Source organism: Typopeltis vanoorti, chromosome 15 (assembly GCF_054136105.1).
Source record: "Typopeltis vanoorti isolate ZY-2024b chromosome 15, IOZ_Tvanoo_1.0, whole genome shotgun sequence".
NCBI lineage: Eukaryota > Metazoa > Arthropoda > Arachnida > Uropygi > Thelyphonidae > Typopeltis > Typopeltis vanoorti.
This window is the reverse complement of record NC_143563.1, coordinates 19,320,019-19,347,058: the sequence shown is the minus strand read 5'-3', so window position 1 is coordinate 19,347,058 and position 27,040 is coordinate 19,320,019. Positions and strand designations below refer to the sequence as shown.

The 27,040-nt window shown below is 34.0% G+C and overlaps 1 protein-coding gene across 1 annotated transcript in view; it reads right to left on the bottom strand.

Annotated features, from left to right (window-relative positions):
- Positions 1-322: 322 nt before the first annotated feature.
- Positions 323-27,040, bottom strand: part of LOC150098437 (nucleoporin NUP188-like) — a 197,558-nt gene continuing 170,840 nt past the window's right edge. The window contains exons 17-19 of the mRNA XM_090405211.1: positions 23,842-23,907; positions 12,255-12,377; positions 323-484 (exon numbers count right to left, since the gene is read on the bottom strand). Coding sequence (XP_090261337.1) covers positions 323-484; positions 12,255-12,377; positions 23,842-23,907 — 351 coding nt within the window. The remainder of the gene's footprint in view (positions 485-12,254; positions 12,378-23,841; positions 23,908-27,040) is intronic.

Sequence of the window (27,040 nt, the reverse complement as noted above, 5' to 3'; positions counted from 1 at the left end):
TTAGAGACCAGGCAAAAACTCTCATTCGGTACTAAGGAACTTGAAATCTCAGAGAGAAATGTATTTTTCGTAAGCGAACTCTTGGTCAGTGCATAAAAGTAATTACTAAAATAAAGAGCCAAAAGGCTCCAATTTTCAAAAAATACAATTCTCTGACATTTCAAGTTCCTTAGTACTGAATGAGAGTTTTTGCTCCCTTAAGGTTTCTGCCTGGTCTCTAAAGAGAACCAACCAGTTCGATAAGTTAAATAAAAATAATTTACAATATATTTATAATTTAATTAATAATAATTAAAAAGTATTATTTAATTATTTACTTAATTTAATATATTATATAAGTGATAAAAGATAATATACCTGTGCCATATGGGCGCTTATCAAGTGCTAACTTCCGCACAGATGGATTATTAGTAGCTACATCAATCATAAAATCACTTCCTAAGTACTCTGTATATCCAGGTAATGCTTGTAGGCAAGATATTGTCTAACATAAAGAGAAATTTATGTTCAAATAATGTAAATTAACGCGCACACACACACACACACATAAAAGGATATATTTATGACCAATTTGATGTGAAATCTACAATAAACTATTATAATTTTTTATAATATGTATTAAATTAATTATAAAACTTTTCATAAAATATATATTGTACACAATGTTCTGATATCCAGGGCAATGAAGATTATGTAAAAGTATGATTATTTACATGAGAAAGTGGACTCAGGGGGATTAGTTTATTTTCCTATTCCTTCACATCGGATTAATGGAAATTCCCCATTAGTCACATAGACACGAGACTGCTTACATGCTGTATTCTATTCTGATATGACACGTAATGTGATCTCTCATGTATATATATATATATTAATCCTGCAGATATCAAGTCAGCATTAGAGAGAAATAAAAACAATGCATTTCCTGTCTGTCTCTTATGTTATATGTAGGAAAAATGAATTTGCTTCATATACAATCACTCTCTCTCTCTCAATCATCATACCTGCTACCTAACTTGGAGAGAAATTGAAGTGATGAGAAAATAAAAACAGTGAGAAAGCACACATACATTGCAATGTGGATGATATATGCTGGCAATGTAAACTACCAGAAGGGTCACCCTAGGTTCATAGGCCATATTATCATGGCTGGGTAAAGTGGGCAGGCAAATAAGTAGGAGTAGCAACCTGATTGTATGGTGTAAAAATTGAATGCTCAAATAACTGAATATATTGCAGAGGTAAACATATACATGTAGACACAGCTGGACTATTTATATGGATTTGATCAGGAAAGAATAACAGAAAAGACAATGGAAACAGAACATGCTGAGGATTGGAAGTTCTGTTCCTTAAATAAAAAAAAAAAAGAACTAACAATTAAACAATTAGATTTCAAAAAATATAAAAATAGCATGCACATCAAATAAATAAATAAATAAAGGCATGTATAAATTAAATAAATATCACATTTTGCAGGTGGAATACAGAAACAACAGAGTTAAAAAAATAATAATAATTGGGAAAATAATGCATGAGAATTTTCAAAATGAGATTTAAGAATGGGAGCACATAACTAAAATACTGAGAATAAAAATAAAACTGCAAAATAAATATAATTAGTGCCTATAGCTAAAAGAATGAAAATTGAAAACAGAAGTTGGAGTATTCTACAAAACATTATGGAAAACTGAATAATTAACTGAATTATAATGCTACTAGGAGACTTAAATATGAAACAATAGGTACATGTTATAGGTTCAATGATACAATTGACAACTCAAATGGAATAAAATTGATTCAATTTTCTACAGATAATGAATTTAGAATAAACAAGTTTTTTTTTAATCACAAAAATCTACACAAATTAATATGAAGAAATAACAAAGGACACACATCTACATAGATCATATAACAACAAATCTTCTTCTTCTTCTTCTTCTGCAGCTTCTCCCACTTAAGTGGGGTCACTGTTAAACATCATATAACAACAAATAAAACAGTAAAATGATGAAATGTTGGATATTGGAGTTTATTTGCAATATTTGCAAACATTGGACTATTGATGAAAACTTACTACAACAAAATACACTGGTATCCAAAACCAAAGGACGAACACTATTTCTGAAGATTACAACTGCAAATTCAGATTAGCTTGTGGCAATTTGTATAACTGATGATTTTGAGTAGAAAGTGTGTACACATTCAAATTTTCAAATCACTCACAAAGAGGTTACATGGTAGCACTCAACAGGATAAAAGGCTGCACTAAGTGAACTGCGTTTGAAGGAAGTGCTTTTCATGAAGGAATAAAGTCACCAACTTGGATGTCTTGTAAGTCTCAAAAATCATATAGACGATTTCATGCAGGGTAGAACTATTGGAAAGCTTGAAGAAGGCCACAGAATTACTGATAATGCCAGAGAGTTTGGAATCTCACATAGCACTGTATCCAGACTCTGGGCAGCATTTCAAACTAATGGAATGTGTTCCAGACATTTGCTAAGCAGTCGCCCTCACTCTACCATGGAGCATGAAGACAAATTTTTGGTTATACCAGGAAACTGTAATCAGCATGCGCACACACACACACACACACCTGCATGTGGCAGGTCAGCTTGCAAGTTGGCTCCATTCAAGCACAGGTACGTAGATATCTTGACAAACTGTGGCAAGACATCTGCAACAAGTAGGCCTATACGCTTGAAGGCCAGTAGTCAGTGTCCCTTTATCCACAGCTCATCATAGAGCACATTTTCAGTGGTGTTGTATCCATAAAACTGGACAAGATCCCAAATAGACTAATGTACTAAGTTAAGGGGATAATAAATCCCTCGTTATTTTAAAACCGGATACGAAACTCAGAGATCGAAATCTAAGTTTCATGCCGAAGAATGGCGAGTCCAAGCGTAAGTCAACACCTGGGTAGTACAACACTACGGCAACTCGGAGCAAAGGTGGAGCAAGCTCCATCACTATCCTTAATATTTTCTCATAATGTGAAATGCAGCACCTAGGAGATGTATTACTGTTTTACATTATGAGGAGAGGTCACTACCCAGACCAGTTTCGACCTTTATTGAGGTCTCCTCAGTGAGTAGGTAGACCTGGATAATACCAAGGTTTAAGTGAACCGAACTTACATACCCTTACTATACGAATTGTCAGAACGGTGCACCTGTATATTATTACTACGATAAAGAGCCAAGAGGCTATTTTTTTCCAGCAGCGTAAATTAAGTTAAGGGGATAAATAAATCCCTCATTATTTTAAAACTGGATACAAAACTCGGAGATCGAAATCTAAGAGTTTCATGCCAAAGAACTATCAGCGAGTCCAAGCGTAAGTCAACACCTGGGTAGTACAACACTAGGGCAACTCGGAGCAAAGGTAGAGCAAGCTCCATTACTATCCTTAATATTTTCTCATAATGTAAAACGCAGCTCCTAGGAGATGTATTACTGTTGTATTACTAGTGATGGAGTTTGCTCCACCTTTGCTCCGAGTTGCCCTAGTGTTGTACTACCTAGGTGTTGACTTACGCTTGGACTCGTTGATAGTTCTTTGGCATGAAACTCTTAGATTTAGATCACTGAGTTTCGTATCCTGTTTTAAAATAATGAGGGATTTATTATCCCCTTAACTTGATTTACGCCGCTGGAAAAAAATAGCCTCTTGGCTCTTTATCGTAGTAATAATATACGGGTACACCGTTCTGGCAATTTGTATAGTAAGGGTATGTAAGTTCAGTTCACTTAAACCTTGGTATTATCCAGATCTACCTACTCACTGATGAGACCTCAATAAAGGTCAAAACCTGTCTGGGTAGTGACCTCTCCTCATAATGTAAAACAGTAATACATCTCCTAGGAGTTGTGTTTTACATTATGAGAAAATATTAAGGATAGTGATGGAGCTTGCTGCACCCTGCTCCGAGTTGCCCTAGTGTTGTACTACCCAGTGTTGTGTCCCATTTTATGATTTTTATTCTAACTAGTAATTTCCTCTCATCTATGTTCTACTATTATCTATGCTCGAGATATCACCAAAAAATTTACTAATACTTAAGTTATTTCTCACCTTAGTACCCCTAATATTTGTATTATACTGCGCCTTTTGGGATATTTAGTTTGAGATATTATATACAAAAACAAGGAGAAAGAACTAAAATATGTCTGAAAGTGAAACAATGTTGCAGTGGTGCATTGAACAGCAATTTCAGACAACTGTTTTATCATTGAAAAAAAGGTTTATTAAATTCCTTAACATGGTACAATTCAAATTTTAGTTATTACTCAATTCAATGCTATACTAAATATTTACAAACTGACATTAGCTTATCATAAATAATTAAGCTATGATCCTATAATGGGTATTACAATCATGCTGCCATACACATTCAACACATAACTTCATATGACATGGACATATAAGATTAATTCACACTATTTAACTATCCAAACTTAAGTAGCTTAACTAAACGATTTACTGCACTAACACATAACTATGACATTTAAACTTTCTTATACGATATAAGAAGACATGCAAAATTCTTAGGACACTTAATTACTCATATAACATTAACACTAGCCAGCTTACTTTCAATATATTCTGTCAGATACTAAAGTCCTAGTATTGTTTTCTTGGTCACTTCAACAGTTCAGTATTAGAATAATGATAACTAATACAGACGAATCTTAGTTAACACGAGATATAATTTACAGTACCTTTCTTTCCTGAGTTTTCCATATGGGCCTCTATCTTTTTCTGATCGAAGTATCCTGGTATAACCTCTCCAATAATCTGCTTCTCCTATGTTCCCTTTTGAATTGAACTATGCCTACGCTGTCTTTACCTTTCGTTATTCAGGACACACTTTGAATCGTCTAAATAACGGCTGTGCAACTCGCGACGTGGATATCTATTTCTTTACGGCTTTCCCCTTTTCGTGGTTGTCACTGAAGTTGAAACACAAAGGAAAAGAAAGCATATCCTTTGTGGAAAAGAAAACACAAAGGAAAAGAAAGCATATCGACTATATGGCATTCTTCGCTTCTTACATAGGAAATACGGAACCGAAATTCCGCTCACTTTTGTTTCCGTGTTGTGACGACGGAGATATAACTCTAATCTCGCCACTCAGGAAAACACCGTGAAACTCATACGAAGGAGCTCGCGAAGAACCCTCCTGGAACAGAACCAAAAACCAAAAGCCAAAAAGGTCTCCAAGCCTAAAAGTCTCGTGGGGGGGGGTCCAACCCTTTTATACCTGCTCTCCTAACGGCACCCTCTTTAACTTCTTTTCCCCACTCCTTATTTGATTTTACTTCACTGACCAATTAGGGTGCCATTTTTCTACCAAACGTCCTTTGGTCGGCGAGCCCGTAACGATGTCTCAATCCGGGAATCGGCCCTGAGCGATAGTCTGTTGTTTTTCTTTTTTTGCTAGCCTCTAACTTAATCCCCTTTCCAAAATTTCTCTATGAATTTACTTAATATTTTAATCTCTAGCCTCTCACATACCATCTCTTATGACTAATCCTTTTCTGTCTTATTTAGTTAAATTTTCTCTCTTGTATCATATCAGAACATTAATATATTCTTTCTTTTCTTTCTTTTTTTTTTTTTTTTTTTTTTTAGTTAGTTCAACAAACACCTTTATATTTTATATATTTTATTGGATGCAAGAATATTTCTTCTTCTTTTAAATAATTCATCTATTATCTTTTATGCAGGGTTTTTAATTTATTTATTCTTCATGTTACACCATGATAGCTGAGAATTCTACATTCTCAAGATATCAGGTGTAACACCAGGTGTTGACTTACGCTTGGACTCACCATTCTTCGGCATGAAACTCTTAGATTTCGATCTCCGAGTTTCGTATCCGGTTTTAAAATAATGAGGGATTTATTATCCCCTTAACTTAATTTATGCTGCTGGAAAAAAATAGCCTCTTGGCTCTTTATCAGACTAATGTACTCTTTACAGATGAGAGTCATTTTAGTCTTTCCTCCGATTTTAGATGACACTTGATCTGGTGCAAAAGTGGTACTACTTACCATCACGAGAATGTTCTTGGAAGGGATAGATATGGCAGTGCTGGAGTCATGGTGTGGGGAGGCATCATGCTTAATGGATGCACCAAGCTAGTGTTAGAAAAAGGGACTATGACTAGTGAACGATATTGCAATGAAGTTCTTCAACATAATGTTCAATTTTTCAGTGGTGCTGTAGACAAAGAACTCATTTTTATGGAGGACAGCACCACACCACATCATATGTGAGCAGTGGAGATACTTCTGGAGACTGACGATATTAATCAAATTGAGTGTCTAGTACACTCCCCAAATCTTAACCCCATAAAATACATTTGGAACAGAACAGGGAGATGCATTGCTACTCAAAATTCCCCTCTGGAAAACAAACAAGGCCTTATCCTTGATCTGAAGGAGGACTGGGTCAGTTTGCCTCATGAACTCCTGAATCCCTTGGTTCTAAGCATGGTATGACATTGTGATAGCTGCATATCAATTTGGGATGAACATATTCCACACTGAAATGTCTCTTCGCATAGTTTTCTGTACATTAATTCCTTGACTACATCCTTAGGAAATTTGTAACTTTTGACAAAAACATATTGCAATTTGATTTGTATGAAATTTATAACACATTTTTTGTGTAATATAAATTATTAGTATGCTAGCAATAAATTTATGTCCACATTTGGCGAGTCATGAAAATTTTTTCATATACAGATAAAAATGTAATTTGTCCTTGGCTTTTGGACACCAGTGTATAAGTAAAGCAAAAAGCAAAGTAAAGAAATCTGAGGCAATAAATTTAAGGCAGAATTATTACATGAAGACAGTATAAAGATACTTTACCAAAGTAGAGTAAAAGAGCAATTTTAAAAAATAATTAGTATTGTTGAGGAAGATAAGATTATTAATGAATTTAAAACAATCAAGAAGCATATGAAGACAAGGACACAAACAAACTAGAAAATGCAAAACAAAATTGACACCCTGGTATATCAAAAATTAAATGCACTATCAGAAACAACCAAAAAAAAAAGAAAAGAAAAGAAATAAAAACACTATCAGAAACCAAGAAATTAGCATTAAAGAAAATTAAAAATTAGCATTTCTAGACCTATAAAAAGCAATGGGACACTTACTCTGAGAAATTGGAATATGGTTTAATAAAGTACAGAAACAAATATAGAGCATTCTCAGAAATCAAAGAAAATTGAGAAAGAACTAAAATCCATTACAGAAAAAGGAACTGGAAGATAGGAACAACAAAGCGATGTCTGCAAGAAACAGTCTCTCCCAAAGCCAGAGAAGTCAAAGAAGAAAAGGCTCTCACAAGACACATTAAGAAAAAAAAGAGCATTAAAGATTGGAAGAAATATTTCTGTGGAAATGGAAGAAAAGCATAGAACAAAATTCAAAGTGATGAAAGCAGTTAGAGGAGATAAATCAAAGTGGTTAGAGGAACAGTGTGAGAATATCAATAAATATGAATACAAAACAAGAGACGTATACAAGGTGATCAAAAACATCAACAAGAAATGGAGCCCAAAGCAGAGAAAAGATAAAAAGAGTGAAATCTTAATGAATGCAGAAGAAATAGAACAGAGATGGATAATATACAACTCAGAGTTATAGACACAAGGAGATGTCATGGTCCAAAAGAGGTTAACTGATGAAGGAAATATCACAGCTACGATATAAAGGAAGAGAAAGATATACTGAAGGATTCGTAAAGACAGTATCGTATCTGAAGAAAGATAAAACCCTGTGAATTTGAGACCACTGAGAAGATGCTGAAGCATGGTGGCAAGGTGATGATAGATGAACTGTGACAGTTGTGTAATGTTGCATGGGATGAAGGGATTTGTTCACCAAAAGAATGAATGAGATCAATTCTAATATCCATTCACAAAAAAAGAACAAACTGAACTGCATGATGATGATATTATGATAATATTAACAGAAAGAATAAGGAAACTAATGGAAAGAAATCTAGATGAGCAAGCAGGATTCAGAAGAGACTGGAATACTGTTGTACTAAATATTAATGTGAAGATTAATTGTGGAGAAAGCCCTACATAAAAATATTTATGCCTGCTTTGATGACTTTCAAGCAAGCATTCGACAGCACTGATCAGAAAGTGTCATGGTCTATACTCAAATCTTATGGAGTAGACAGGAACCTGATATGTCTGTTGAAGAATATTAATGAAAGTGAAAGTGCCTGCTCTGAGAAACTGTGGAGAAACAAGATGGTTTGGGACAACGAGACACAAGACAAAGATACTCAATATCTGAGCATCTTTATCATGCTTTTGGAAAGAATAATGGATGTCATAAAAGAGAATATAAGGGGAATTTCATTTCAAAGTATAAAAATCAATAATTTACGATTTGAAGATGAGAGTCATTATTGAAGAAGATGAACTAGAGAGAACAGTGATGAAGTTTAGTGAAAAGGAAGGAGGTATGGGTTGATAATGAGCACCAAAAAAAACTAAAACAATGATATTCGGGGAGGGAGGGAGAGAGAGAGAGAGAAGGATGAAAAAGCAAATAAAGGTCAATGGACATGAGCTGAAAGAAGTTAGGAGCTTTGCATTACTAGGGAGCAACATCATGCATGATTCGGACTGTAATTTCGAATAACAAAAATAAACCTATAGACAAAGGATAAGATATGGAAAAGTAAATCAGTGAGCCCTGCCACAACCCAGAGACTGCTTGAAACATGCATATTCTCATGCTATTTCTATAGTTGTGCGACATGGGTAATGGTTCAGGACTATGTGAGATAAATACTGGCATTCGTAAAAGAACATGTTACAGAAAATTACTATGAAATGGATGGATAAAAGGGCAACAAATGAAGAACTGTAAAGAAAAGTAAACTGCAAAAGCAACCCATGACTAATTTTAACAGTATTACAACACCAAATGAACTAAATTATAAAAAGATGTTTATTAACTGGTTTATATTTCACTGGATTTCAAACCAGCATCTGCAGAGCATAACATGTTATGGTTTACGTATGACAATGAGCAAGTGAAACATTCAAATTGTAATGGACAAAATATCTAAAGTTCTAATTTGGCACCCTCTAATGTTGTAAAAAAAAAGTATAGTTGTGTAGTTGATTTTAGGATAACAGTCTCCTACATTTTTAGCAAATTAATGAAGCCATACTTGTTAAGGTTAATAGAATTTATTTATTTATTTATTTGTATGGGTTCCTCTTTTTCTCCTCCATCCCTTTGGGGGCAGAAGGTTGAGCCCTCCTAATAAGGTATCTTATGATTAAGTTCATGTGTGTTACCGGGGACAGTCTTCCTGTTCTGAGGGATGAAAAATCTGAGTTTCCAGATGAAAAAAATCCTCCACTTTCATATGAGACTGGCTAACTCACCTTTAGTCAAAAGAGGCCAGATAAAGGTTCCTTACATCATGGATGAGAATTGAACCCAGGTCTTTCTGACCAGAGGGCTTTGTCTATACCTACTGAGCTACAGAGTCTTTTGGTTAGTAGAATGCCTCATAGCAATTGCTGATTCTAAAAATAATCTTTTTGATCTGTAACAACTACACAGCACATTAGTTTTCTTCCATCTATTTTACAAACAGATTAATGGTATTGCAATGGGTTTCCCCCTTTAGCTTTACATGGAACACTTCAAGAACAAAATACTTACCACAGCTATGTACAAATCCTTAGTGTGGTTACACTTTCTTGATGATGTTTTTGCCATTTGGTCCTAGAGGCAAGACACTTTGGATTCTTTTGTAACTTACATAAACGGCTTACTTACCAATACCCCAAAATTCACTTCTTCTTCTTCATGTAGCTTCCCCAGTGAGAGGGTGCAGCACCATGTCCTTCCAGTTCTCTTTCTCTCTGTTGGTGGCTTTCCTTTTTGTTTCTGCATAGCCATATAATCCTGTCCATGATCTTATATCTTCAAACCATGTCCTTCGTTTTTTGCCTCTTGATTCTTTTCCCATAATTTCTCCTTCTAAAACTGTTAGTATCCTCTGTCCTGCCAATCTCATCTTTCTCTGGATCATTTCCTGTAATAAAGATCTCTGTGTTCTCATTCTTTGTAGAACATCTGTATTTGTCACATGTTCTGTTCATGAGATTTTCAGAGCTCTCTTATAGCACCACATTTCAAAGGCCATTACCTGTTGCCTTACTCTCTTCTTGAATATCCAGGTCTCACTTCCATATGTGAAAACTGGCCACACTAATGTTCTATCATTCTTTTCTCTGTCTTGATACTCACAGAACTTCTGAGCAGATCTTTATTTTTCCAGAAGGCATCTTTAGCTATGGCTGTTCTTATTTTTATTTTTTTATCTTGCTTTCCATCTGCAGTAAAGTAGGTGCCTAAATATTTGTATTCTGTTGTATGTTCAATTTTCATATTGTTTATGAATATATCTGGCTTGGATCTGTTTTCTTTTGAGATTTTCATAAATTTGGTCTCTTTTGCATTTATATCTAATCCAAATTCTTTACCTTCTTCAATTAGTACCAGTAATTTGATTAATTTATTTCGGATTACTGCTATTAGAATGGTACAATCAGCATATCTAAGATTGTTGTATTTTATACCATTGATACTAATTCCAGTTTTTTGTTTTTCAATCTTTTTCATTGTTGTCTCACTTATAGATTTGGTGAAAGGATACAACCTTGTCTAACTCCTCTTTTTATTTTCACTACAGAAGCCTCAGAGTTAAACAGCTGCATTTTCTGTTTGGTGTAAGTATGTGTATGTATGTATATATATATATATATATATATATATATATATATATATATATATATATGTATGTGTATATATATATCCTGATGGTGCCCCTTAGCGGGCAATGTTGGTATTCTTGGGCAATTGGGTGAAGGTTTTCTGATTAAAATTTATTTTAATGTATATCCTAGTATACGTTGTAATTTCCTTAAGCTGTTTAGTAAAAATGCATTAACCAACATCTAAGCCTTTCCACGAGAATGTTAGATTTTCAATATGGTGAGATAAGGCATTTAATTTCTCTAAGGTACTACACAGTAGTTTCTTTTTATATTGTTCTAATTTTCGATTTTTCCTGCTTGCAAAGAATGAGTACAAAAGAATGAGTACGAACTTTTTTTTTTAACAAAAAAAAGCACTCTAAGTAAGATAAGTATTTGCAAGTATAAAGTTTCAAAAATGACCAGAACTTGCAACAGTATACAACATTTGGCATCAGAGTTACCTAGATATTATGGCACTACTTAAAAAATAATGGACTTTACTCAGAAGCCCATATATTTCTTTAATTAACATGTCTGCTTCAAGGTTTCCCTAACTTGACAGCTGTTTGAAACCATTTGGTTCTCTCTTTCCTTGATCATTCTATTTAAGTGGCCATATCACCTTAGATTTCTTCTTACACATTCTTGAATGCTAAAAATGTCAAGTTCCTTTCTAATATCTTCATTTTTAATATGATTCTGCCATTGATGCCATCAGTTCACTTCCCTAATTATTCTCAGAACCCTCATATTTGAGATCTTTAGTCTTTGATCAAGTGCTTTATTTCTAACCCAACTCTCAGATCCATAACTTAAAACTGGTTTGAACACTGTCTTGTATACTGCTAGTTTGGTGTTTTGGCTAATTTATCTCTTATTCCATATAAATCTATTCAGCTTGCTACCCATCATACCAGATTTGATTATTCTGTTGTTTAAAATAGATTTTATTTGTAATATCTCTATATATCTATATTTATTGGATTTATCAATAAACTGTCACATTACTATTAATTCATCACGTTAATAACTCAGTGTATGAGTTTTGTGTTTTATAGTCACCAGCTTACATAAGACACCTTTCAATTATTATGTACCAGAACTATTTTTGGTACATAATAATTGACTATGTTATCCTTTTAAGTCATCCTTTATCAGTATGCCCTGAAATATACTAATGAATGATATTTTTCTATGCAGTATGTTTATACTGCATAAAAGAATATCATACTTCTATGACGTATGTAAACAAATCACACTTAATTATTCAAAAACATAGCAAATGAAATGTAATAAAAAATGTTTCAGTATTTTCAAAACATTTGAAAATCAATAAATTATTCATTTCTGAACTACGGGATATATTACCAAAAAATATCCCAAACTAGTAAAAAAAAAAAAAAAAAAACTGAATAACAAATACCTTTTCGCAACTAGACTTCCCAGCTTGTGCAAGAGAACAGCACAAGCATATTAAAGAATTAAAATTAAGAGGAAATCTGTCTACTGCAAGCTTCATTAATGCACCAACACCAGTTTCAAAACCCTGATAAATAAAATAAATACATAAAAATGACAGATATGTTGATGTCAAGTAGTTCAATAAACAATATCAATGAAAATTACAAAGCATATACTTTTTTTTTAACCTGGGCAGTAGTTCCCCCCCTGCAGGCACTGTGAATGCTGAGGAGGGCAGTAAGCATTAGGGAGAGCTGAGGGGGGGGGGGCACTACCATTATAATACTATCTGTATAATAAAGTAAAAAATTCCATATTTAATCCAGCATCCCTATTTATATTGTATGTTTGGCAAGACTGTTCAGAATATTGTATGTCTGGCAAGACTGTTCAAATTTCTTTGCTACTTATTTTTTTTAGAATTTTACATTGAAAGTTAAGTAACTGGGCTACTTTTTTGGTCTGAATTTTCTATCTTGAAAATAATTAATTTGGGCTATTTTTAGCAGAATCCACTACTTTTATAAGCTTTATCTGTTATTTTCCTAATGCCTATCCGACAACCTTGGTTTGCAGTTGACATCTAGCCCATGGTATCATGTAGCGAACTTCGTTGATATTGTGTAGCACTGTAGCCTATTAAAATGAGTGAAAAAAGAAAGCGTCATCAAGTGAATATTTAAAATATGAAGTTCTTCCATCTATAAATAATGAGGAGTTACCAATATGTTTAATATGTGAAAAAAACTTTCTCAAATAAAGGAATGAAGCCTTCTAGAATGATTCAGCATTTAAGAACAAAGCATCCAAATAAAGCAAAAAAGGATGTGAAGTACTTTTGTAAATTAAAGACTAAATTTAAAAATCATACTGGACTTAAAGGGTTGGTTGCAAAACAAAGTAACCAAACAAGAGAAGGGACTTGTTGTGTCTTACAAACTTTCAAAATTAATTGCTACATGTGGAATGTAGCAATTAATTTTGGTGAAACTATTGGTGAAACTCTCATCTTACTGGCTATAAATGAAGTTTTAGATACGATGATTGGCTCAGGTAAAAGTAATATAACGTCAATTCCTCACAGCAATAGTTCAGTATCAACAAAAGTTGACGAAATGACAAAGTTCATTGAAAAAAAACTTTGTGATGACTTAAAAACCATAGTATATGATATGATAATGAAGAATATCAAAGACATATGATAATGAAGCCTTGTTAATGGCCTATGTGCATTATATAAATAATAATGAAGAAATTATTGAACAGTTTCTATTTGCTGAACAACTGAAAATAGACACAAAAGGTTCTACAATTTGTAAAATTGTTAAAGACTTTTTAATGCTAAAAACATTCCTCTCACAAATATTATTGAGTGTGCAACTGATAGAGCACCAGCTATGATTGGTCATCACCGTGGATTTATAGCACATTTAAAAGAAGCAGTTCTAAATATCTTTACAATTCCCTGCATTCTTCATAGACAGCAATTAGCTGCAAAACATCTTACTGGCAGACTAAATAAGACTTTGGATGATGTTATTAAAGCAGTGAATAAAATAAAAGTCCAGTCATTGAATACCCGTATTTTTTGGGAACTTTGCCATGAAAATGAAGAGGAATTTGAGCGTCTTTTGCTACACACTGAAGTTAGATGGCTCTCAAATGGAAACTGTCTACAATGCTTTAATGATCTCTATTCATTTTAAAAATTTTATGGAATTTACAACCGTGTTAAAAAAACTTTTTTATTATCCCGACATTTCGATCTTCACACCAAGATCATCATCTGGAGCGTACAGAAGTATACAGAACAAGCTGAGTTACATCATTAACTGTAAGCTAGAGAAACAATGATTTGATCACGTTATTCTACTGGTGTGACCTCTGGTGAAAAAAAAAATAATAAATAATAAATAAATTAATTAATTAATTAAAAATAAAATAAAATAATTTTTTTTAAATTTAATTTAATTTTTTTTTTTTTTACATCAAGCTAAATTCTTTTTTTACAATGACAGGAATAAACATTCTTTTAGATGGTTTTCTTTCAGAAACAATTGGTGTCTTATTTTTAGTATTACAATTCCTATTTTTGATTTACAATACTGGATTTTCTGATCTCTATGATACTGTTTTGGAATTTCTTAATTCATGTGATGAGAACATGTGTAATGTTCTAAAAAATTCCTTTTTTTATGGTTGACATCGTGTCAACCAAAATATTGGAAAATATCTTTCCAATATTTTCACCAAATTAAATGAGGTTAACATCAAATTGCAGGAAGCAACACAAATCTTATTAAAGCAAAGGGAATTCTAAATGCTTTTATCAGCAAATTAACATTCTACAAGCAGAGCATTGCAAGACGAGATTTTCTGCAGTTCCTAAGTCTACAAATAATAGATGATTTAATATTAGATATAGATTTGGATTGTTATTGTTCCCATCTTTTGACACTGAAAGAAGACTTCATGATCAGATTCAAAGACTTTGATGAGCTTAAACTACCTGATTGGGTCATAAATCCATTTCTTTCTGATGCCACTTCTGTTCATCCAAATTTGTGTGAAGAATTTATTGACTTAAAAAATGATTTTGAATCTCAAATACAATTTCAACAGCATGAGTATGAAAGATTCTGACCAAACATGCAATGCAAGTATCCTCAGCTTTGGCAAGAAATAAAATTACTAATCATTGCTTTTCTTCTCATACTTGGTTTGAAAAAGGATTCAGCATCATGTTGCAATTGGTAGCTAAGCAGCGAAATAGATTGCAAATAAGTGAAAGAGGAGACTTCGTTTGTCAAACATTGAACCATATTGAAAAATTAGCAGGATATCATCAAGCTCAAGGCAGCCACTAATGATTGGCTTATTAAATACAGTAAGTTTACATCTTTTTTTGAATAAAAATTAATTTGTAGAGTCGTTAATTTTAATTAACTATCAGTTCAAATATGTTGATGGTAATTAAGGTTTGCCTAATAATATATTATAATTATCTTATTGAGTCATTAACCTAGTGTAAAATTGAGCAGGGGCACCAGGCCATACAATCAGTTGAAAGGGGAGTGCCAGGCAAAAAAGATTAAGAACCACTGTGCTAAATGTATCAGATAATAATCAGTTAATAGACTAAATATACTTCAATGCTAACAAGAACTTTAACTCTCTGTTTTTGTAGCACAACTAAATTAAGAAACAATCTGTTTCTTAATTTATTTTCAAATTCAATAAACAGTGCTATTCATAAAACAGAATTTTAATACTCTGGTTTAATAATACTATAATTTATTTAAAATGTTGACTAACCTCATGGAAAAGAATATAAAATCAACTAAATAATGTGGCACATTTAAAAGTGTATAAACAAAGCAGAATTCTTGATTCACAGAATATGGAATTCTTGATTCGAAGATCATTTGATCATTTAAATTTAAACAATAAATAAATAAAGGTATTGACTAAATATTATTTTAACTTATTAATTTAATCAAGTATCATAACACACAATCAATCAACTAATGAATTGTTAGCTGAAAGCAAAAAACAGAATAAAAATAAAATTCCATTCAAGGTTATCCTTCAATTTAAAGGCAATAAGAATATCAAAAATTGGAACTCCTATAATAAGCAATCTTATCGTAACCTTAATAATTGTGATTCACTTATTTTTATTTATTTAATTCATTTATTAATTTAATTTATTTCATTTACATATATTTTTGCCAGCCTGGTTGGCCAGTGGCTAGCACACTCGCTCTCCAACCAAAAAGCTGTGGGTTCGAATCCCGCTGTGGGCATGGATGTTTGTGATTGTCTGTGAAAATACTAGTGGTGGTGGTGGTGGTGAGCGATAGATGCCATTGGTGTGGTTGCAGTTCATTGCAGTTGGTTGGATGATAGAGCTGTAGAGCAGGTGCCCTCCCTCGATGAGTCTTTGGACTCTCTGGAGGTATCATGTAGTAATAATAATAATAATATTGTACAGGTTTGCAAATATTAATTAATCCATAATTACATTAGAAATTAACACTAATTGTTTTTGTTTTCTTTAGAAAAGATTCCACTAAGTGAACAGATTATCACCATCATCATTACTGTTTTTGGTATATATTCTCTCAAACACCATACAGGAATATTATGATAGTCAAACACACAGTTAGGATTCATTACTGATTTCCTATGAATAATTTTTTTTGCAAATTCTGTAACTTGTCAGGTATTCAATATGAGTCTCATACATTTGCACCAACCAAAGCTCCTGCAGCAATCTAGACCTTGGTCATTCTCCCTGGTAGTTTTTTTTTTTCTCCAAATAACTATTCAGTTGTGCTTTCATCTCCCATTCTATAAAGTGACCACATATAAGAGGAGTCTGGAAAGTTCTGATAACACCTAGAACAAAAATAATATTAAAGCAACTGATATAACCACAAGAAAGAACATAATAGTAGCCGAGTTATGAAAGTAACTTATGTTCTCATATTCTTATATGCTCTTTCTTGGTTATATCAGTTGCTTTAATATAATTTTTGTTCTAGGTGTTTATCAGAACTTTCCAGACCCCCCCCCCTCATATTACCACATCCCACAGGAGACTTAAAAAAAATCTAAACATGAGGAAGTTTTTTCAAAAAGGTGTTCACCGTGCACATACAGAGCAATACAAAGTGCAGGCAAGAAAGATTAGAATATGGTGAGGAAGGCTAAATCAGATTATGAGAGAAAATTAGCTAAGTAGGCCAAAGTAAATACAAAAGAGTATTAGTATTTTTGCTATGTAGAAAGTAAGAGAAAAAATGATTATGGAAGGATAACTTTACTTGTTGTTGTGGTGATGGTAGAGAAGTGACAGAAGAAGAAATAGTTAATTTGATAGTTAAAACATAAAACTTTGCAGTTACTGAAGTCAGAAGATGAAGATAAACTGGTGATACTCAATGTATTGAAAAATAACATGAATACAGCAGTGGGAATGAATGGTATGTCAGCTCATGTGCTATGAGAACATGCAAAGAACTAGCAATCCCTCTGACAAAGCTGTTTTATCTAAGTCTCAGATATAGAAATATTCTAAGGGAATGGAAAGCAAGTAAGATAGTTCCATTACATAAAGGTGGCTCCAAGATAGAAGTAGCAATTACAGATCAATTAGTACCTCTGAAGTGGTGGCTAAAGTATCAGAAAATTTGATTAAAGACAATATTCAGGAATGGATAGATAGGAATACGATACCTTATAGGGATTAGCATGCTTGTAAAAGATAAGTCCTGCCTTAATAATTATTCACATTTTATAAGGTGACACTAGAATTGGATAAGGAAATGGCTACACCATAATACTGCTGGACCTCTGAACTTCAAACCTCTATCTACCATTATCCCCAGATCCCTAGCCTCATCCATTTCCTATAATCAAGTACCATCAGTATCATACAGAGTATGTAATATTTTCATCCTGAAGTGTATTACTTTACATTTTGCAACATTAAATTGACATCCATTGTATTTTGCTCACATTGCCAATTTATTTAAATCATTCTGCAAGATGTCTACATCACCTTTATTAACTATCAGCCAACAACTGAATATTCTTCCTTAATTCTTCTTCTGTGTCATTAATATACAAATTAAAGAGTAGTGGCTCTAGTACAGAGCCCTAGAGCATTCCACTAGTCATCCTCATTTGCCTTGATCCCACTCCACCATACAGACATGAGAGGGTGGAATATAGTGAAGTGAAATCCCCTACCCCATCAATGCCATCAGCCTCATATCCATTTTCACATGCTCCATGCAAAGAGGCATTTAACAGAATACTGCATGGAGCATGTGAAAATGGATATGAGGCTGATGGCATGATTCAGGTCTTTTTTATAGTTTGTAAATAGTGTTCACTATAGAAGGAATCAACTGGCTTTCACTTTCAGGTTCGAGGATATTTGGTGAACATCATAGATTCGTGACACTGTTGAAAGATCAGTAATGTTTTTCAAAATTTTGCTAATAATACTGAATGAATTTATTGTATTTATTGTTTTATAAGTGTTCGAGATAGACTGAGTTATTTAGACATAAGTAAAATGTTATATTTCCTTAAATTAGATATAGTACACCCCTTGAGGGTACATGGCAGGAATTTGATGATGATGATGTATTGTTGGTATGGTACCTATATGTAGCAGAACAATGGCAACTAAGACGTCTTTGTTGGGGAAGCTAAATTTGCGTCATTTTGTGCAGTATAAAATTTGTGAGAAGTATTCATTGCGAAATTTAAAAGATTTGTGGAAGGAGAGCGAAACTGGTGAGAAAGTATGTATTGTAACGTCGCTAGTTCCTCTTTAATTAGTTTTAGTTCCTTTTCTATGTTCTGTTATTTTCTTCTTTCTTACTATACTTTACTTTAGCTTTATATCTTAAGTTACATGTACCAGAAATCAGTTCCTGACAAAATTTTAGGATCGACTGCGCCAGCCAGCAACTAGTTTCTGATACTAAGGTTTACTCTATTAATTATCTCGACAATTTAATTGAGCATAGGGATCACGTGGTGTGCAGTCGTGGCTCCCCTTACTACCTTGCATAAAATGTTCCCCACTTACACAGGTCTGAACTTTTCTAAGTGGTAATTCAGTCTCAAACAACAGAACTCACAAGCTTTGATTTAAAAGAATACATTTAATTGAACTAAAAATCATATACAGAAATCATGTAATAACAATATAAAAACAAACTCATGCATAAATGCTCATGCTTTTGTAATAAAATCACTCAATTATTCTAAGCGTTAATATCACTCTCACATATTTCTTATCACACAGGTACATATGATTATATTCCAAGAGCACCAGTTAATCAATCTTATTTCTGTACTTTGCATTAGTATTAAGTGATACTCTAGTGGATATGCAAATTTTGGTAATACAACGTTAGCTAGATCCACATGATATGTTCACTCAATTTATCAATTACTATCTTAGTTAAAAACCTTTTTGCTGTAAAATTTATACAAGTTATAGGCTTAACATAAAGAACAGTGCCTTCACACATTTATCACATATAATGAATCATCTCATAACTGTCCTACTACAGTGTCTCTCTTGCACAAAAGTTTAAGCTACAACAGGAAGGTCTTGTCACAGAGATGATTAGTCCAAAAAATGGATTAATTAGATGGGTCGAGCAGGGCTATGCTTAAAGTTCTCCTTCTTTTCATTTCCTCTGGGTTTTACAATACTTGATATATATAAGGTAAAAGATATGCACCTTACTGGCTATTTTCCTTAGTGAAGTGGTACCTTAACTTCAGTTCCGGGTTTTCCTCCGACGTGGCAAGATTCCCTTGTCACTCCGCTGTCTATCTCTTTCCTTTCTTCTCGAAGGATCCCCTTCGTTATCCTCACATTGGCGGCAGGTTCACCAATGGCTCTGTCTGCTGGTCTCCTGATGTTCTGTCGGACGTCTTGTGCTCATCGGGTCCCACAGCAACGTGGAAAGTTGCTGGATACCAGGGACAAGCTTCCTCATCCCTCACGGCCTTTGAACAGGAATACAGGAAAAATGCAGGAACAAGGGTGTTTAAAGTGCATGCCGCTCCTTATATCTCATCCACGAGCGCCCTCTCTCTCGCTGCCTTCGTCACTCACTTAGCTATCTCTGATTCGTCAGGTACCGATGATGTCATGTTCTTTCCTCGATGCCTCTCTTGACGGAACTGATATGGCAAGGGTTACCGGATGACTATACAGGTTTTCTGCTGTGTCACTGTGGACTCTTACGTAGTGATTTGACCTTCCGTCGATTGGTTAACATACGATTCTTATTTGTTCAGCATAATTTTCCCATATTGGGCATGATTCTAAAATAATATTTGGACTACTTTACAACAATATTATTAATTAAGTTGATATACCTTTTGATTACAATTTATTTATTACTTCTTTTCCCCTGATCTTGAGAGCATAAGCATGTTTTTATGGCAAGTCACTATTTTCTCATGTTGGGTCTGTAACAAATGGCTGACTGATAGTGGGCCAGTTATTTCTGACACAACAATATAAATGATTAGAGAGTGAATACGGAGAGAATAACTTAAATGATAGTAAAGTAGAGAGCATTGATACAAGACCAGAAAATGTAAATATCAGTGACAATATTGAAAGTGCTGTGGCAGAAGTTTAGGAGAACATAAATCTGAATAAAGAAATTGCGTGCTTGCATGTAGTCCTTAACAGTACAAGGTGCAAGACTGAAAGACTGTAGAAATGGCAAGAGATCAGTTGAACTGAAAACAAAATAAAAACAAGAGGTCCAAAGCCAAAAAAGAAAACTGTAAGAATAATCAAGAGAATGAGCATCAGCAAATAATTATTTATGGTGATTCTATGATAAGGGGAGTTCTTCATGAAAGTGCTACAAAATCTTGTTTCCCTGGTGCAGAAATTACTAATATTAGTAATGTTAATGCTGTCAGAATGCAGAAAGGGAAAGTGAAAGAATTAATTGTTTTGGCTGGAACCATGACCTGAGAGGTAAGAAATACTGTATGATGGGAGAGAGGTTTATTCACTGAGAGTGTGGAAGTGCAAAGTCAAGAAAACTAAAACAATTAGGGTGAATGCAGATGACAGTGCATGAAGGCACTCATGAAGCGAATAAGTTTGTGAATGAACAAAAAAATGCAGAATCTATTCTCGAACAACAATAACGAATTGGGTAGTCAATTCGGGATGTAAAGGCAGTTAGAGGGTTTAGGAGATGCAATGCTAGTTTCAATATAATAATGACAGAAGCATCAGGAATAAGAGGGAAGGCCAGGGTGTGCCAGGGATGATGTGGAGTGCATCAGCAGATTAGCAATGAGTGCAAGTTGAGTAATTATTATGGGGGACTTCAGCTTAAGAGACATAGATTGGGAGGAAGAAAGAAATGGAATTTATACATTACTGCGAGATAATTACTTGAAGCAGAATGTGACAGAGGGGACTTGGGGTATGAAAGTGTTGGATCAGAAGTTATAAGGTCAGAAGACCTGTCCGGCTGGGAAAGTGATCATATGGTCTTGACTTGGGAGGTAGCAAAACGTGTGGAAATTCCAGTTAAAAAAGGGTACATAAGGCAACTGATTATGACATACTTAGGAGGCAGCTTGAAGCAATACCATGATATAAAGTTCTGCAAGGGAAGAATGTTCACAGTGCATGAGAGATAGCCAAGAGGTATATGAAGAAAGCAGTATCACACAGTATAACCAAGGTCAGGAGGGTAAATTGGATAGGAGCTAAATGGAAAAGCAGTATTATTAAACATGAGGCACAAAAAAAAAGAAAATGTCATGGAGGGTACATAAGGAGAAAGATGACCAGCTAACTCATGAACAGTACAAAGATCAGGCAAGAAAGGTGACCAGCATGGTAAGAAAGGCAAAATCAGGTTATGAGAAGAAATTAGCCAAAGAGGTGAAAGGAAATAACAGAGTATTTTGTTATGCGGCAAGTAGGAGGAAAAATAACTATGGAAGGATGACTTTAATGAGTGCGGATGGCAGAGAGGTAACAGAGGCAAACAAAATTGTTGTGCTACTTGAGTGACCATTTTGCATGGTAGATCATCCAAGTGAAGATATCGTTATGGCAGAGATGATGGCCTGATGTGAGAACACAGGTTGATGAATTATAGGTGCTTAGGATATTGCAGACTCTGAATGCAAATACAGCTGTGGGATTAGATAGGATATCGAATCACATTTTAAGAGAATGTGCAGGGAAACTGGCAATGCCTTTGACTAGGCTTAATTTAAGTCTCAGCTCTGGCAAAATCCCAACAGAGTGGAAGGAGGGCAAAATAATTCCTTTACATAAAGGAAGATCTAAGTCTGTGGTAGCAAATTACAGTGTGATCAGAATTTTAGGAGTGGTGATAAAAGTACTGGAAAATTTGATCTAAAAGAGAATTCAGGAATGGATGGATAAGAACATGACACTCTGTGAGGGTCAGCATGGCTTTGTGTAGGGTAGGTCATGCCTCTAATAATCTATTAACTTTTTATAATAGGGTGACAGCTGAGTTGGATAAAGAGAATGGCTACATGACAATACTGTGGATTTTGCAAAGACGTTTGACAGGATACCACATGGAACTCGATTAGGAAAACTGCAACAAATGGGGATGGATATGAAACTGTGATATGGATAAAAGGATGGCTCATAGACAGATACCAAAAAGTAGTACACTGAGGAGCAGAATCCAGGAGAAGGCAGGTGACTAGTGATGTGCCACAAGGCTCAGTGCTTGGACCACTGCTTAATTTGTACATAAACAATACAGGAAATAATTTGAAGGGAGATATTCAGTTGTTTTCTGATGATGCAAAGTTGGGTAGGATAATAGTTAATCAACGTGATGTAAAGAGCTTGCAGGATGAATTGACTGACAGTATGGGCAAAACATAATGGATGTCAATTTAATGTGGAAAAGTTATGCATTTTGGGATACAAAGATTATGAACTGTGTACCAAATGTACTCCAGAAATTGATGGAGCCAGGGATTTGGGGTAGTAGCAGTAGTAGAGAATTGCAGTTTAGAGGTCCCATTGCTGAAGCAGCCAGAGTAGCTCGCAGGATTACTTGGTTATTGAAGACCTCACTAACAAACAGAGATAAGGGAGTTATCATTCCTCTTTATACAGCTTTTATATGATGACATCTGGATTACTGTGCTCAGGTCTAGTTACCTGGATTTCTTGGGGATGAGAAAGGTGGAGAGGATCCCGAGGTGAGTGGTGTGTAGACTACTTCCTCTCAGGATAGATTGAGGATTTGTGGATATTGCAAAAGTTGTTTGATATGCAAGAAAGGGAAAAAAAAAAAAAGTGTGGAGGGGGGAGTATATGAAAGAAACATTTAAGTTACTTAAAGGATTTTACAGGACTGATGCACGGGAAATGTTTCAACACTTGGCTAGAGGGAGCAGAAACGAGATCATCCCTGGAAGAGTGTGGTCAGCAAGGGTGTGAGGACTAGATTTTTTGCTTGAAGAGTGGTATATGAATGGATGGATTGCCTGTCAGTGATGATAATAATTGACAGTTTTTAATGGCACAAGGACAGCAAAGGTCATATTGCACCACATCAAAGGTTATAGCAGTACACAAGGTAAGGCAATCACAAACATCCATGCATGCAGGAGGATTCTAACCCACTTCCTGTTGGTTAGAGAGCAGATATGCTAACCACTTGGCTAACCAGATCAGCCCTGAGTCAGTTGTAAGTGCTTTGTCTGTGAATGATTTCAAGAAGTACGGTAGATATTGTGCTGATAGTTTGGGTCTCCCACAATGAGTCTTAGTACTTCATGGAGGTCCCTGTGCAATAATAATAATAACTAATTTCATATCATTGATAAACTTGTTTCTGTATATATGTCCCTTGTTATATTACAAATACCTTTAAAGATTTGATTTTCTATGAGAAGATTCCAGAATTCATAATTAAACTTCTTAAAATACTTAAAACTTATCTAGGAAAAAAATAATAGCATACCTTCCTCCAGAAATCTTCAGCAATCTTAGGTTGCTTCAAAAGACATTCTGCTAAGCTAAAAAGAGACTGAAAAATAATATTGTAGTACAGACATATATCTAATATACATGCAAAATTATATCTTTTTTTTAATGATCTCAGAAAGAGTGGTCTTGTGTAATGTTATTTAATTAAATCCTGTCAGGTTGCACCATTTGTGTATGTAATTAAATCCTAATAAATCCTTAATTGAATTTACCAATCCTGTTATGGACTAAGCCATCTAACATGAAATATTTTCCTCCCTTTCTATTTAAACCCAGGTTCTGTTCACAAGACTATATATTTAGTTTCATTATGCTACATTGAAACTGACATTGTTAGCATTCAGGAATGTGTTAGCAGAGCCAATCTCAGGTAATATAGTCATTTAAACAGAATGAGAGAGGAAAGATTAGGAAAACAAGTGTTCTTTACCAGGTTCGCAAGATAAATACCCAGAGGAAGATCAAGATATAGATGTATTGATACAGTAAAAAGTGCCTTAAAAGACTGAAATATAAGATTTGATAATGTTGGAATCTTGACAGATAACAGATTAATTTGTAGAAAAATTGTTGATTGGAAGTTAAATAATGGTATAACTTTTTCATGTAATACTATCATAATTATACTGTATATCCCTCTGAAGATACATATCATGAATTTGCCAATTTCCTTTCCCATTCTTTTTAAGTAGCCATGCCATTTGAAATCATCTGAATGCTAACAATGTCTGCAATATCCTCATTTTTAATACTATCATTGATATCATCTGTTTACTTGCCTAATATTTCTCAGAACTCTCATATCTGTGGTTTCCAGTCTTTTCTTTGATCAAATATTTATTTCGAACCCAGCTCTCAGATCCATAAGATAAAATTGCTTTGAACATTGCCATTATACAGCTAGTTTAATGTTTTGACTAATTTCTCTCCTATTCCATATAAATTTATTCAGAAAACAGCATATTTAATTTGCCATCTTCACTGAAAATAATGCCTAAATAAAAGGGTGTACTGAAAAGTTGTGATAATCTCTTAAGGAATTGAGGTAGAACCATATATATATCTTATACAACCTAAAAGAAAAAAAACAAATTGTTACAATTTGATGAAACATGAGGGGGGGGGGAACAGTTTTAAGATATGTTATTTCTTATGATTATATCAGTTGCTTTAATATCGTTTTTTGTTCTAGGTGTTTATCAGAACTTTTTGCCCCCACCCCACATAGCTGAAATGTCTCCATTCAAAAATGAAGTTGACATTTTCAATGTTTCTACCTATTTTCACTGTCTTTGTCTTTTTATTGCTGTTTTCATACCAAATTTATTGCAGCAGTTATTCAGTTTAGTTGGGATATCCTACAGACTTGTACTGGATTTATTTAGAAATATAACATCATATGCATAAAGTAAAGAGCTGACATTAACATATCCAATTTTGACATCAGGTTTAATGCCACTTTCTTTCATAATGTGATCCATATAGAAAATGAATAACAGTGGAGCATGCATACTTGATTTACATGAAACCATCTTCCTGTACCTCCTTCAATTCTAACTGCTGACTTACAGCTTAAATAGAATTAATGTATTGCTCAATATATAATGTCGCATTTACACCATATAACTGGAGCATTTTGAAGTGCTTTCCAGATCTACAAAATTTAAATACTGATCCTTGTTATATTCTCATGATTTTTCACCGATTTGTGTAAAAGGAAAAATATGAACCTCATAAACTCTATTTGGCCCAAATAGATTTAGGCCAAACTCTATTTGGCCTAAATCTAGCTTTGTTTTTCACCAAGCTTCCCTTTCACAATTTTTCTTAGCTGTTTCTTAAGTATACTTGCATAAATATTACCAGGAATACTTAGTAAGTAAATGCTTCTGTAATTTTCATATTGAATGTTATTTTCCTTTTCATAGATAAATACTATGACAGCTCTACTTCAATCACCCACTGACTATCTGACTGTGCAACCACTGACTATCTGACTGTGCAACCACTGACTATCTGACTGTGCAACCACTGACTATCTGACTGTGCAATGTGATGGATACTATGACAGCTCTACTTCAATCACCCCCTGAATTAGTGTAACCAATGTATGTCTCCATATTTGAATTGGTCAATTATCTACTCCAGCTGCATTTCCACATATTTTGATGGCTTTCTCCACTTCATGTAGTGATATGTATGCATAATTGCATCCCTGCTGAGTGTTTTCTGCCACAATACATTCACTGCTTGTTACATTTATCAATCTTTAAAAGTTATTACTCCCAACATCTGGGAATACAGGAAAACCTACAGTTAGCATAAATTTGAAAGAAAAAAAATGTATAATCTATAGTAGAGGATAAAATCATCAAAGTTAATAAAAATCAATTGCTTAAATTTTTATTTAATGTCTAAACATCTGATTGAGCTACTTTTTTACAAAAAAATTAAGTAAAGATGTTTAAATAGTGCTCGACTTTTTCATCTTGTCGTGTAATTTGCAATAGATGGCGATCGCTTCATCAAGATTTCGGTGGACTTCGAAGCTTTGTTCCATATCAGGATCAGCATCAAAAAAAATTTCCTTAGCATACTCAATGTGATTGAAAACTAGCTCAAGTTCTTTTGCAGTTATCTTCTTAGTCATAACATTCTCTTCTTGTTCCCACTCCTTATCTTCATCTTCATATGCATGCTGTTTTTCTAGTTGAAGGAGTTCATTATCGCTTAACTGTTCTGAATGGCAATCGAGCAAGTTTCTCATATCTTCATTAAATCCAAGTTCTTTTCCAATTGTGCTGATTTCTTTAATAATGTTATCAGCTGGGTTTATTAAAACCAATGAAATTATTTGCACAGTGAGGTAAGACCTTCTGCCACACGGCTCCTTTATTACTGAAGCTTTCTTTATCAGTCTTTCTCTTTTCCATATCAAGGGTTGAATATAATAAAGTCTTATAAGTATCTAAATTAAAACAAAATGAAGTGATTGAGCAAGTGAACAGAGATTGCACATGAGCTTGCAATGATAGCTTTGAGTCAATTGCCAAATGTCGCCAGCCACCGCCTGCTACACTGCCACTGCCCACTACATTGTGTTGCTGCTTGCTGCAGACTGCCAACAAAAAATTTTGCATAACGTAAAAAATCGAGTTAATTGATTAATCACT